The 10698-nt window shown below is 29.0% G+C and overlaps 5 protein-coding genes across 7 annotated transcripts; 2 read left to right on the plus strand and 3 right to left on the minus strand.

Annotated features, from left to right (window-relative positions):
• Positions 1–156: 156 nt before the first annotated feature.
• ProRS-m (prolyl-tRNA synthetase 2-like protein, mitochondrial) lies at positions 157–1919 on the plus strand. Its single transcript, XM_033347369.2, has 6 exons — positions 157–292; positions 381–632; positions 720–981; positions 1041–1222; positions 1290–1502; positions 1564–1919. The coding sequence occupies exons 1-6, from the start codon at positions 182–184 to the stop codon at positions 1846–1848; spliced, it is 1305 nt and encodes a 434-aa protein (XP_033203260.2). The 5' UTR covers positions 157–181; the 3' UTR covers positions 1849–1919.
• shop (sulfite oxidase) lies at positions 1869–4335 on the minus strand. Its single transcript, XM_033347363.2, has 7 exons — positions 4194–4335; positions 3401–4027; positions 3142–3328; positions 2934–3059; positions 2651–2843; positions 2378–2578; positions 1869–2297 (listed from the first exon to the last, which is right to left on the minus strand). Exons 1-7 carry the CDS (start codon positions 4232–4234, stop codon positions 1993–1995), a joined length of 1680 nt encoding a protein of 559 aa, XP_033203254.1. The 5' UTR covers positions 4235–4335; the 3' UTR covers positions 1869–1992.
• An 11-nt stretch (positions 4336–4346) lies between these two features.
• LOC117164364 (armadillo-like helical domain-containing protein 3) lies at positions 4347–9170 on the plus strand. Of its 2 annotated transcripts, none has more exons than XM_033347348.2 (11): positions 4347–4435; positions 5069–5254; positions 6369–6654; positions 6798–6931; positions 7016–7226; positions 7298–7592; positions 7677–7894; positions 7965–8197; positions 8265–8391; positions 8504–8778; positions 8842–9170. In XM_033347348.2, exons 2-11 carry the CDS (start codon positions 5102–5104, stop codon positions 8932–8934), a joined length of 2025 nt encoding a protein of 674 aa, XP_033203239.1. In that variant the 5' UTR covers positions 4347–4435; positions 5069–5101; the 3' UTR covers positions 8935–9170. The 2 variants fall into 2 exon arrangements, with proteins under 2 accessions (XP_033203239.1, XP_033203238.1); XM_033347347.2 differs by lacking the exon at positions 4347–4435 and adding an exon at positions 4557–4751.
• LOC117164373 (uncharacterized) lies at positions 5119–6279 on the minus strand. 2 transcript variants are annotated; one of them, XM_033347374.2, is made up of 4 exons: positions 6067–6268; positions 5822–5993; positions 5492–5736; positions 5119–5426 (listed from the first exon to the last, which is right to left on the minus strand). In XM_033347374.2, the coding sequence occupies exons 1-4, from the start codon at positions 6097–6099 to the stop codon at positions 5409–5411; spliced, it is 468 nt and encodes a 155-aa protein (XP_033203265.1). In that variant the 5' UTR covers positions 6100–6268; the 3' UTR covers positions 5119–5408. The 2 variants fall into 2 exon arrangements, with proteins under 2 accessions (XP_033203265.1, XP_076481121.1); XM_076625006.1 differs by having other exon boundaries at positions 5119–5736; positions 6067–6279.
• On the minus strand, positions 8410–10481 carry Hmgcl (hydroxymethylglutaryl-CoA lyase). The gene has a single exon (XM_033347371.2). It carries the CDS (start codon positions 10250–10252, stop codon positions 9269–9271), a length of 984 nt encoding a protein of 327 aa, XP_033203262.2. The 5' UTR covers positions 10253–10481; the 3' UTR covers positions 8410–9268.
• Between the last annotated feature and the right edge of the window lie 217 nt (positions 10482–10698).

Raw genomic sequence — 10698 nt, forward strand, 5'->3', positions numbered from 1 at the left:
CCACGAACCGTATAACACTGGACCTAAAAACATCGACCAAGAATATGTGTAGTTGACGCGAATGTATGTAGTTGATGCGAATGTGTAGGGCGTAAAATCAGAGACCAGTTGGTAAGATACACTTATTCTAGTGTATTGTGTGTGCATTTAGCTACAATATTTTATCCAAGACTATTTCAACATGTCAAGTTTACCGATTCGTAATATAAACAAATTATCGCATTTATTTCAACCGAGTACATCTACGATCGCCACCAATAAAAAAACAAATCTCTCTTCGAAAAGCTACGAAGTACTCTTTCTATTTCATCGTTTGTTTTTATTTGTATTGTTCGATATTTATTAATTATAATGTATATTTTTTATATCATTAATTGCAGAACTTAGTTAAATATGGGTTGATCAAACAAATTGCCAATGGAATGTATGCATTTCTACCCTTAGGCTTACGCGTTTTAAATAAATTAATAGCACTCGTTGATACCGAAATGGAAAAGATTGGTGCTCAAAAGTTATTACTTCCAGCTTTAACACCCACACAGTTATGGAGAAAATCAAATAGGTTTGATGATAATATGAATGAATTCTTCAAATTACGAGACAGATCTCAGAGGGAATATATACTCAGTCCAGTATGTATCATTATTGAAGATATCAGATAGTAGATCAATAAGTTGAAGAATAAAAAATAATTCAATAAATTTGTCATGTCTCTAAAGACACATGAAGAAGCAATTTGTTTTATGGTGTCATCAGTAGGATCATTATCACCAAAAAGGTTTCCCTTAAGATTATATCAAATTTCTAACAAATGGAGGGACGAAATAAAACCAAAATTGGGATTCTTGAGAAGTAGAGAATTTATCATGAAAGATTTGTACACGTTTGATATAGATTTGGACAGAGCAAAAGAAACATATGCACTAGTATGTGAAGCTTATGAGAATATATTTAAGAAAATAGGAATAACATATGTAAAAGGTAGTGAAATAAATAATGCAATTTCATGTTTCTTTTATTAATATTATTCATATTTGCAGCTATTGGTGATCCAGGAACAATTGGAGGTTCAATGTCTCATGAATATCATTATATAAGTAGTATTGGTGAAGATAATGTTTATACATGCTTACCTTGTCAGTACAGCATTAATAAAGTAATGTGCAAGAAATCACAATGTCCAGAATGTGGGAGTGTATTTGAGCAAAATAAAACTGCTGAGGTGATGGGAAAAACTAATTTTTGAACTAATCTAAGATTCTGTAATAAATGATTAATTTTTATTCAAGGTGGGACATACATTTCTATTAGATACAAAGTATACAATACCTTTAAATGTAACATTGAGTGTAAACAAGGAAATAAAACCCTTAGTAATGGGTTGTTATGGACTTGGTTTGAGTCGTATTTTTACAATCATGACTGAATTATTATCTACCAAAGAAGAATTACGATGGCCAAAAAATTTAGCACCATATACTATTTGCATTATACCACCAAAGGTATACACTATACAATATTTTTTATAAACAATAAATACTAAAAACTCATTATAATTTACAGGCAGGTAGCAAGGAAGAAAGCGCATTACAATATGTGAAAGACATAATAGAGGTTTTAACTCCATTAAATACTGATATTATACTTGATGATAGAACACACTTAAGTATTGGAAATCGTCTTATGCACGCCCGCATAACAGGATTCTCATATGTTGTTATAATTGGTAAATCCGCAATACAATCTCCACCTTTGATTGAAATTCATGATATAAATAGTTCGACAAATTGTCAAATACCTTTGAATGACATATCTAGTTATTTCAATAAAGAAGGTATAAAAATTTAAAAATATGAAATACATTGTACTATTGTAACAAGTGCATTTATTACAAATACATGTTCTGTAGTGAAAAGAAATTGTTATTTATTTCTCACTAAATACAAAAATGTTTACAGTATTGAGTTGTTATTATAAGTTCTCTAAGTAACTCTAGTGTTCTAATTTAACTTTAACTCTGTGATATGCATTACAAAGAAAACCTCGTAAATTCCAGATATTTTTGAAACTTTCCGGTTGGACATTATATGACGCATCTACAGCTTTTGCCCAAATTTCTATTTCTTTACTTCCCTCTTTAACAGGGAGATCTATACTCCACAATGTCCAGCTCCAATATCGACCTTCTTTAGCGTTCTTATCTTCTGCATTTAAATCAGCCGTATACCAAGTTTTACCTTGGTTATTTGTTATGTCAACCCGGATGATTTTTCGACCCCCTCCCGACCAAGCATATCCTGCAAAAACGTTTTGGTCAAGGTATAATTATAATATTAGTGTTGTAAAGATAAGTGAAATCTTAAAAACTATACTTTACCCTTCACATTTATCTTTCCATTTACCACTTTGATTGTTTCTGCATGTTCTGGTTTGCAAATTGCAGAAATCACAGGCATTTCCTGTATAGCAGGTGCCTTAGAAAAATCTACATTATCCCAATCAGTACTGGGAGAGAAACCTTTATAGTCACCTTGTTGCCATTGTGATGGGCTTTCTTCTTTTGAAACAATTATTCTGGCTATAAAAATTACAGAAAGGCTTACAAAATTATTAATTAAATTGTTTGATTATAATATTTATTACTCAGTACCAAGCCATTTTACATTCCTAGCACCCACAACACCTGGCACAATTACTCTAACAGGAAAACCATGATCTCTTGATATTGGTTGCCCATTCATTTCATAAGCTAAAATTATATCTGCTCTAGGGTCCATAGCTTTGCTAATGGGTATACTTGCACCATATGGTGTACCAGAAGGATCTAAGTCATATCCTTCAAACTTGTTCCATGAAATTATTTATATTTCTAAATATTTTTTTATAACTTCTAATATTTAAAAAACCTCTCTTTTTCGTTTATACATTAATACCTGTATATGGTTGTAATTATCCTCATTAATTCCTAAATCTTTCAATACATCACATAGCCTTGTACCAGTCCATGTAGCATTACCAACAGCACCTACACCCCAACTAAGTCCTCTCAATTGTCTTTCCTGTGATAAATTAAAAAAAATATAATGCGTAATAAAAAATATAAAAATACTTTTTTAAAAGAGGGAGAATATATCAACTCACTTGTGCCATTTCTGATCTTCTATTTCCTCCACACATTATAGCGCTTGTTATTGTGTACTTGGGATATTTCTTTATGTCTTCAAATTTGAAAGTCTTTTTTATTACTGCTTCTATAGCTAATTCTAAACTATAAGTCTTCAAGTCTATTTCAGGAACAGGAAGATGATTTCTTACATAAAATGTTTCCCTAAAATGAAATAATATTTTAAAAGTAAATTTTTTTACACATAAAATTTCTAAAAATTATATTCAAATTTACATTGGTGTAATGAAACTTTCTATCAATAAAGAAGGTGGTGGTTCAGCACAAAAGGGTTTCTGTCCATTTATCTTTAAAACTTTGTGCCTTATGGGTTCTTTTGAATATGGATCATTTTCATTAATTGCATTAGAGGCTGCATCATCTTTAGATATGTTTCCAATTCTCATTGATTCAAGGAGCTCATATATTTCTTCTGTATTATGGTTAGCAAAAATTGCCCAAAATGGTTCGATTGAACTGCCAGCTGCCATTATTATTTTAGAAGGACCACCTGGATGTTTTTCAATAAAATCTGTTATGTCATATACTCCTTGTTTAAATGTTACCCAAATCCCATTTTGTTTATTATCATGTTTGCCTACTTCTTCTAGATTGTATGTCTTTAAATCTGCTCTAAACTCTCCACATAAAGTAGGTTTCTTATCCAAAGCTTGAGCTTTTTTATAAAATACGTAATAATGTAAACCTAATATAGATGTGGCAACAGTAATATATGCTGCATATTTTGCATAAGAACTATATTTGATTCTATTTTGTTTAATATACTGTTCTTTATAAGATGAGTATTGCCTAAATGGTTCAAGATAGTACTGGATATAAACACTTGTCGCTGGTGACAATGGTCTAAAATAATTAATATTTTTATCACATTTATATAATATTTTATTTCATTATAAAATAAGATAATCTTAGTTTATTATTTATTTATATAGAATTATTAATATTCTTAACATATAAATATTATTATATCACTATAAAATATAACAATGAAATTCAAAGTAATAAGAACCTATTTCTTAGATGATTTAAGATCCTCGAATGTAAAATCATAGTTCGAAATTTTTATATTTTATAGTTGACACAACAGTATGCAAATAGTACCAGAAGATTTTCTCATAAATTAGATGAATCGTGTATACATATGTGTGTAATAATGGATTACGTATTTAATCGTATGTTAAGGAACCATATGTTAATGATTTATATAAGCAAATCATTATGTATATATGAACTTGATTTTATCTTTAAGATGTAAGTTTTCGAACGGAGATATCACAACAAGTATAATGTGTATCATGGACATATGTTCATGATGTGTATGTTATGTATATATCAAATTTTTATTCCATGATGGCTCCCTGTCATTCTTGTGCATGGATGTTTTCGTAATTATTTGCGTCATTATTTCATTTTCAGTACTTAGAGTCTCGTCTCAATGAAACCCTTCAAAAATTATATAAACAAGAATAATAGTTAAAACATACATAAAAAGACATACTTTTAGTACTGCCTTTTCAAATAATACAGAAATTACTTATATGACATCAAGAAGTTATCTGCTTTATTAGTAAGTAAATACTTGATGTCCCTCTTCTCAAGATTTTTATTGTTATATATTTTTACAATTTTAAAACGTGCGATTACATAAATATTTTTATCTGAAAGATGTTGTATCTATCAAAGTATTATTTATTCATTTAAAATCATTGAAAATTCAGTATAGAGGTTATAGGTATGGTGTATGGTGTATAGGTGTATTGAAAGATAAGAATTTACGAATTTTAAATAAAGCAATATATTATTATAGAAAACAATGTATTTAAAATTTGTAAGATTGTATAAATTCTGAATATAATTATTATTGAAATCAATGTATTTTTTTAGGTAAAGGAAATGATAAAAATTGAATAATCAATTATGGCAATGGCTATGAGAAAACGGAGCGGTTCTGGCTCCAAACGCCAACATAAAGGAAAACTTGTACCTATTTATGAAAGCTTTTTCAAAGGAGAGGATTTAACACTAGCTCATCCAAATTTTTGGAATGAATTGTTCTTAATAAAACCTATGGTCAGTATCTTCATTATTTTCAAATATTAAACATTATTTAATATTATATACAAATACAATTAATAAAAGATAAACATTTCTGAAACTTTTTTGTAATTTTGAGAGAATGTTGCAGAGGTTCCAAACTAAAAATTCTTCTAATCTACCATGAAAATCATTGAGCACGTTTTACCTGCAATTAAAATTTTTTATTAAAAGAAGAATTCATTAATAGTAAAGATTATCATTAAATTGTACTTTTCTTTCTTTCTTTGTCACATAATCTTCATGTATAGGATATTTGTTATTTTCTTGACATCTCTTCTTTCCTTGCTTTTTCTTTTTTGAATCTATTAATTCATCAATAATGTAATTATCTTTTAATTCCTTGAGTGAAGTTGGTACGCTTTTATGATCCTTTGCATTATATTGAACTTTATCTTGTGATTCTCTCTCAGATGACACTTTTGGTTGTTCTTTCTGTTGTTTAGACTTATTGCTAACTAAAAATTTATTTGTAGTTATTGTTTATAAATCGATAATTTTATGAAAAAAATAAAATATGTATTTCTGATTTTTAACATGTACCTTTGGGTTCAACATAATCCTCACATTCTATTTCTTTATGCAAACTACCTGGCATAAATTTGCATTTGAAATTAAACCATGCTTCACTTGTTTGAACTCTATATTTTAAACATTTTAATTGATATATACATACTCTCCCATAATATTTAGTTACTTCCCATGTTGGCAATGACTATAACATTAAATAAATACAAACAATATTGTTCAATTATAGATATACATTTGTAACATGCTTTTACACTCACTTGTATTAATTTTGTAACAAATTTACCAAACATGATGTATTAAGACACATTTATACAACCAAGAGTTAGTTTTTAAATACTGGAATCTTAAGTTTGGAATATCATTCTTTCAGTGGAAAAAAGTTTTTAAGTAAATCAAATAAAATGAAAATCTTTAGTACTTCTTGTTTACAACAAATTTTCTGATGAATCCTTTCTGTCAAAGAAAAAACAAATGAATCATTATATTAAGTACCTTGTGGTTAAATTCACATTCAGTATTTAATTGTTTTAACAATACATGTTCCTTCCTATATTTTTAGGTTCCACATATTGAAAGTGAAATTTTACATATGACTGCAGAACAGTTAAATGCAAGCAGAGAAAACTTAAATGCTTTAGTCTGCCATTGTGTAGATACATTAGTTGATGAACATCCTTTCAGAGTTGTATATGCTTTACAAACTTTAGCAGCTGTTATTCAGTCCATGTATAAAAAAGCTAGTCAAGGTGATTGTGGATTTAATTTAATAGATATCTTAGTAGGATTTGATTCTGCAGAACAGAGGATGACAACATTAATGCAACATTGTAATAATTTCTTAACAGGTATATGCATTTTAATACATAATAGGTAATTACTAATTCATTTATGTTAAGAAATCAAAGATTCAAATATACATTTAACATTTAAATAATCTACAGTTTTTCAAAAGAAACAAACCGATTATTAAAATTTTCCATGATTCTAGGTGAATACCCTGATAGTTTAAAAGCTTTGTGCTTGAAATTGTTGTTAATTATTGTAACTGGCATGGACAATGTTAGTCAGAACACTTTGTTGGAATATGTTATGCTTAATAGTGTTTTTGAATCTCTGGTTCAAGTAGGTGTTACTTTAGTATGACTACTATAATTGTTGACAATGATTCCTATTAAGCATTAATATTTTCTATTTCTCTTTATATAGCTTTTAAGAGATACAACAGCTAGAAGCCGTCACGGACATGACGCAGTATTGCTTTTAACACTTCTAGTCAATTATAGAAAGCATGAAAGGGCAAATCCTTATATTGTTAAGTTATCGATTTTGGATGATGAATTAGCTCTTAATGGCTATGGGCAAGTTATATCAAGTTCATTGATGGACTTTTGCAGACAGTTTGTTCAACAAAGAGCAGGTATAGAACATTCATAATTATATTTTCAAATCATTTACTATAAATGTATTAATAAGAATCATGTTATATAGAAATACAAGCATCCTGGTTATCTTCCTTAACCAGTATAGTCGGAAGTATGTTTGTTGGAGAAGAAGAAGCGAAAACGCAACAAGTCCGTGCAAATAATGCATTGTTATTAGCACTTTATGAAGCAACACATTTAAATCGTAATTTTGTAACAACTTTGGCATATACACAAAGTGATACTAGTGCACCACCTTCTCCAAATAATACATTGGGACCAAATGCGGTAGCTCCCGGAACACAACTATCTGACGTGATGGCGCAGCCATTTAATTTGCTGGCCACATTCTTACAGTATTGGTGAGGAGCATAGTATTGCTGTAAAAAGAATAATACGCGCAAATATGTTGTATTTTTTATTGTAAGAAACTTGAATTATTTCAGTTCAATAGTTATGCAGGTGATCAGAACAGAGGCAATAATGAATAACGTTAAATTGTGCTTCCTCATATTAAGTTGTATTGCCGAGGATCAATATGCAAACAGTTTAATGCATGATGCAAATTTGGCATTCAGAGTACAACTCCATCGAGTACCGATGCATCATAGAAAGATACAAGATAAAGCAGCACCAGCACAACCATTAGCAGCTACCTTACTTGGTATTTATAATTGTCATATGTATCTAGTACTAAAGTTTGAATCGTTTAAATAATTATCACAATATTGTAGATTTACTTGTCGAATTCGTTACATCACATATGATGAAAAAATTTCCATTGGAACTTTATCATCAATGTATTGGAGTTCTACAGAGGTTGCTCTGTTACCAAAAAAGATGTAGAGTTAGGCTTGGATATCAATGGAGAGATCTTTGGACTGCACTAATTAATTTACTCAAATTTTTAACCACTCATGAAAGCCATCTTATTAAGAAAATGAATATTTTTCCATTAGCTATTCAGGTAAATTAATGATTTATTTAATTTTCGTATCAAGTATAAATTTAAAAAATGAATTTGATTTTTTTAGGTTGTGAATATTTTAAATTTGTTTATTACGTACGGAGATACATTCTTATCCTCCCCTAGCAGTTATGACGAATTATTTTATGAAATAATACGAATGAGGCTTATTTTCACAAATTTGAATGCAATGGGTATATATTAAACAAATCTTTCATATTACTTTAATTTAATTTAAACTCATATTTTTTATTGTTTTAGTCATATAATAGTTAATAATAAAAATACTTTATTTATATGTTCAAGCTCTCCGTTATTCAACAAGCGAATCTTATGAGTATAAAGAACATGCATTAAAATTGACAAATTGTTTGGTGAATATGAGAGACATAGTAAATCATTTTCCACCAAAAATAGCAGCGTGGTTAGCTAGTGAAAGTTTGTCCACTCCAACAGAACAACAAATTTTAGCTATCATAATACAAAATTATGATAGCCTTACTTTAAAATTGCAAGATAATTTAGATCAATATGAAAGATATTCTGAGAAACCTAATCATGTTGCATTCTTTGAGGAAATGGTAATGCTCAATTAAATAAAATTATGATTCTAAATGTTTTGTCATGACATGATTATTTTTTAGGTAACTGGAGTTGTAATTGATACTCGAGGATCGATAGATTTGAGTACATTAGACACACAGGCTATATTACAAGAACTATCGAATATTTCGTAACATAGGTTCTATGTAAAACGTGAATCAAATACTGTGTGTCATTCCGTTGTCATGTATTATAATGTATTTTTTTTAATAAAATCAGCTTTATATGTATGTTCTTAATATCACAAAGAATGTATAGCTAGTTGCGAAAGTAACACATCGTAGTGTGTTCAATCGTTGCGCCATATTTCTATGGATTGTGTATACAAGATTAAAAAAGATCATTAAAATTTAATAAGTATAAGATAGAATCCTTCCATTACTATCCATGCTTTTCTTCACAGATTCATTTTCTTCGTTATTCTGCTATTTTTTTTTTTTTCAAGGTATTATTAAAACAGTTACAGTCTTAACATTTTTTTGCTAGAATCGCAATACCTGCTTTGGATTGATTTTGTCTTTGAAGCTGACTACTGATAAATTCTCCTATTTTTACTATTTCATTAAGATTTATTCCAGTTTCTAAACCTTGTCCATGTAAAAGATAGAGTAGATCTTCCGTAGCAATATTTCCAGAGGCTCCAACTGCGTATGGACAACCTCCTAGACCAGCTACAGATGAGTCAAAAATTCTTATTCCATGTTCAAGGCTAGCATAAATGTTTACTAGTGCCTGTCCGTAAGTATCATGACAATGAATTGCAAATTCATGCATGTCATTTGATACATATCCCAATTCATGTAATACATTGTTTATTTTGTTAGGTGATCCTACACCAATAGTATCTCCTAAAGAAATTTCATAGCATCCACATTGTAACATGAATGTAGCTAAATTGGCTACAACTGTTGCTTGAATTTGACCTTCGTAAGGGCAACCAATGATACATGATATATATCCTCTGACTTTAATATCATATTTTAAGGCTTCTTCAATAACTGCTCTAGCTGTTTTCATACTATCATCAATGGAACAGTTGATATTCTTCCTTGAAAAAGTTTCAGATGCAGCCAAAAAGATAGCTATTTCTTTTACATTTACTTCCAATGCAGCTTTCAAGCCTTTTATGTTTGGTACTAATGCTGAATAAGAAATATCTGGTTTCTTATTAATCTTTTGGTACACGTCTGCATTGTCTGCCATTTGGGGAACCCATTTTGGAGACACAAAACTGGTAACTTCTATATTCTTTAATCCACTTTCTGATAGTTTGTTAATGAACTCAACTTTGACTTCGGTTGGGACAATATTTCTTTCATTTTGTAATCCATCTCGAGGTCCAACTTCAACTACTTTTACAAAGTTACTAATTGATCTCATCTTTTTTACAGAAAAATTACTTACATTATTCTTACTGATAATTTTAAACATCATTAATTTAAAAATGTACATATTAGTATATTCTACTTTTATTTTCTTTTCCTTATAAAAGAAATACAATACTATACTTAAGAGAAATGTATTTGATATGCAGTGAAAAATATCCACAATACATTGCTCAATATAGAGTGATAAAATGTGCCGATAAAAAAATGTTATGATAATAAAGTGATGTAAATTCGTAACATTGAATTACTTTAATTAATGTTCAATTACGTGAAATATTAAAATACAAAACAAGTCAAAGTTGTATTAAAATAATATAGAACGCACAATAAAATAGTGTTCAAATTTCTGGGAATTTTTATTTATAAATATATAGAATTTCTGTTGTTCTCATTGTTGAATCTGTTATAATGGCGCTACTCTCCACTGCGACGCCATTTTTAAAAGTACTTCGTAATAGTGTAAGAAAGACATGTGTATGTACTATATATCTAAGTAATTTCAAATATCTT

The sequence above is a fragment of the Bombus vancouverensis genome, chromosome 15, assembly GCF_051014615.1.
Source record: "Bombus vancouverensis nearcticus chromosome 15, iyBomVanc1_principal, whole genome shotgun sequence".
In the NCBI taxonomy this organism is placed as follows: domain Eukaryota; kingdom Metazoa; phylum Arthropoda; class Insecta; order Hymenoptera; family Apidae; genus Bombus; species Bombus vancouverensis.

Bases quoted from the DNA above. Each gene is read 5' to 3' on its own strand.
- ProRS-m (XM_033347369.2), top strand. From the start codon at position 182: ATGTCAAGTTTACCGATTCGTAATATAAACAAATTATCGCATTTATTT. The intron at 633-719 runs GTATGTATCATT...ATGTCTCTAAAG, and splicing joins GGGAATATATACTCAGTCCA to ACACATGAAGAAGCAATTTG. The intron at 1,223-1,289 runs GTGATGGGAAAA...TTTTTATTCAAG, and splicing joins AGCAAAATAAAACTGCTGAG to GTGGGACATACATTTCTATT.
- shop (XM_033347363.2), bottom strand. From the start codon at position 4,234: ATGATTTTACATTCGAGGATCTTAAATCATCTAAGAAATAG. The intron at 4,028-4,193 runs GTTCTTATTACT...TAATTATTTTAG, and splicing joins TTAAATCATCTAAGAAATAG to ACCATTGTCACCAGCGACAA. The intron at 2,298-2,377 runs GTAAAGTATAGT...ACGTTTTTGCAG, and splicing joins TGGAAAGATAAATGTGAAGG to GATATGCTTGGTCGGGAGGG.
- LOC117164364 (XM_033347348.2), top strand. From the start codon at position 5,102: ATGGCAATGGCTATGAGAAAACGGAGCGGTTCTGGCTCCAAACGCCAA. The intron at 5,255-6,368 runs GTCAGTATCTTC...CTATATTTTTAG, and splicing joins TGTTCTTAATAAAACCTATG to GTTCCACATATTGAAAGTGA. The intron at 7,227-7,297 runs GTATAGAACATT...CATGTTATATAG, and splicing joins GTTTGTTCAACAAAGAGCAG to AAATACAAGCATCCTGGTTA.
- LOC117164373 (XM_076625006.1), bottom strand. From the start codon at position 6,099: ATGTTTGGTAAATTTGTTACAAAATTAATACAA. The intron at 5,994-6,066 runs GTGAGTGTAAAA...TTAATGTTATAG, and splicing joins TTGTTACAAAATTAATACAA to TCATTGCCAACATGGGAAGT. The intron at 5,737-5,821 runs GTACATGTTAAA...ATAAATTTTTAG, and splicing joins GGATTATGTTGAACCCAAAG to TTAGCAATAAGTCTAAACAA.
- Hmgcl (XM_033347371.2), bottom strand. From the start codon at position 10,252: ATGTACATTTTTAAATTAATGATGTTTAAAATTATCAGTAAGAATAAT.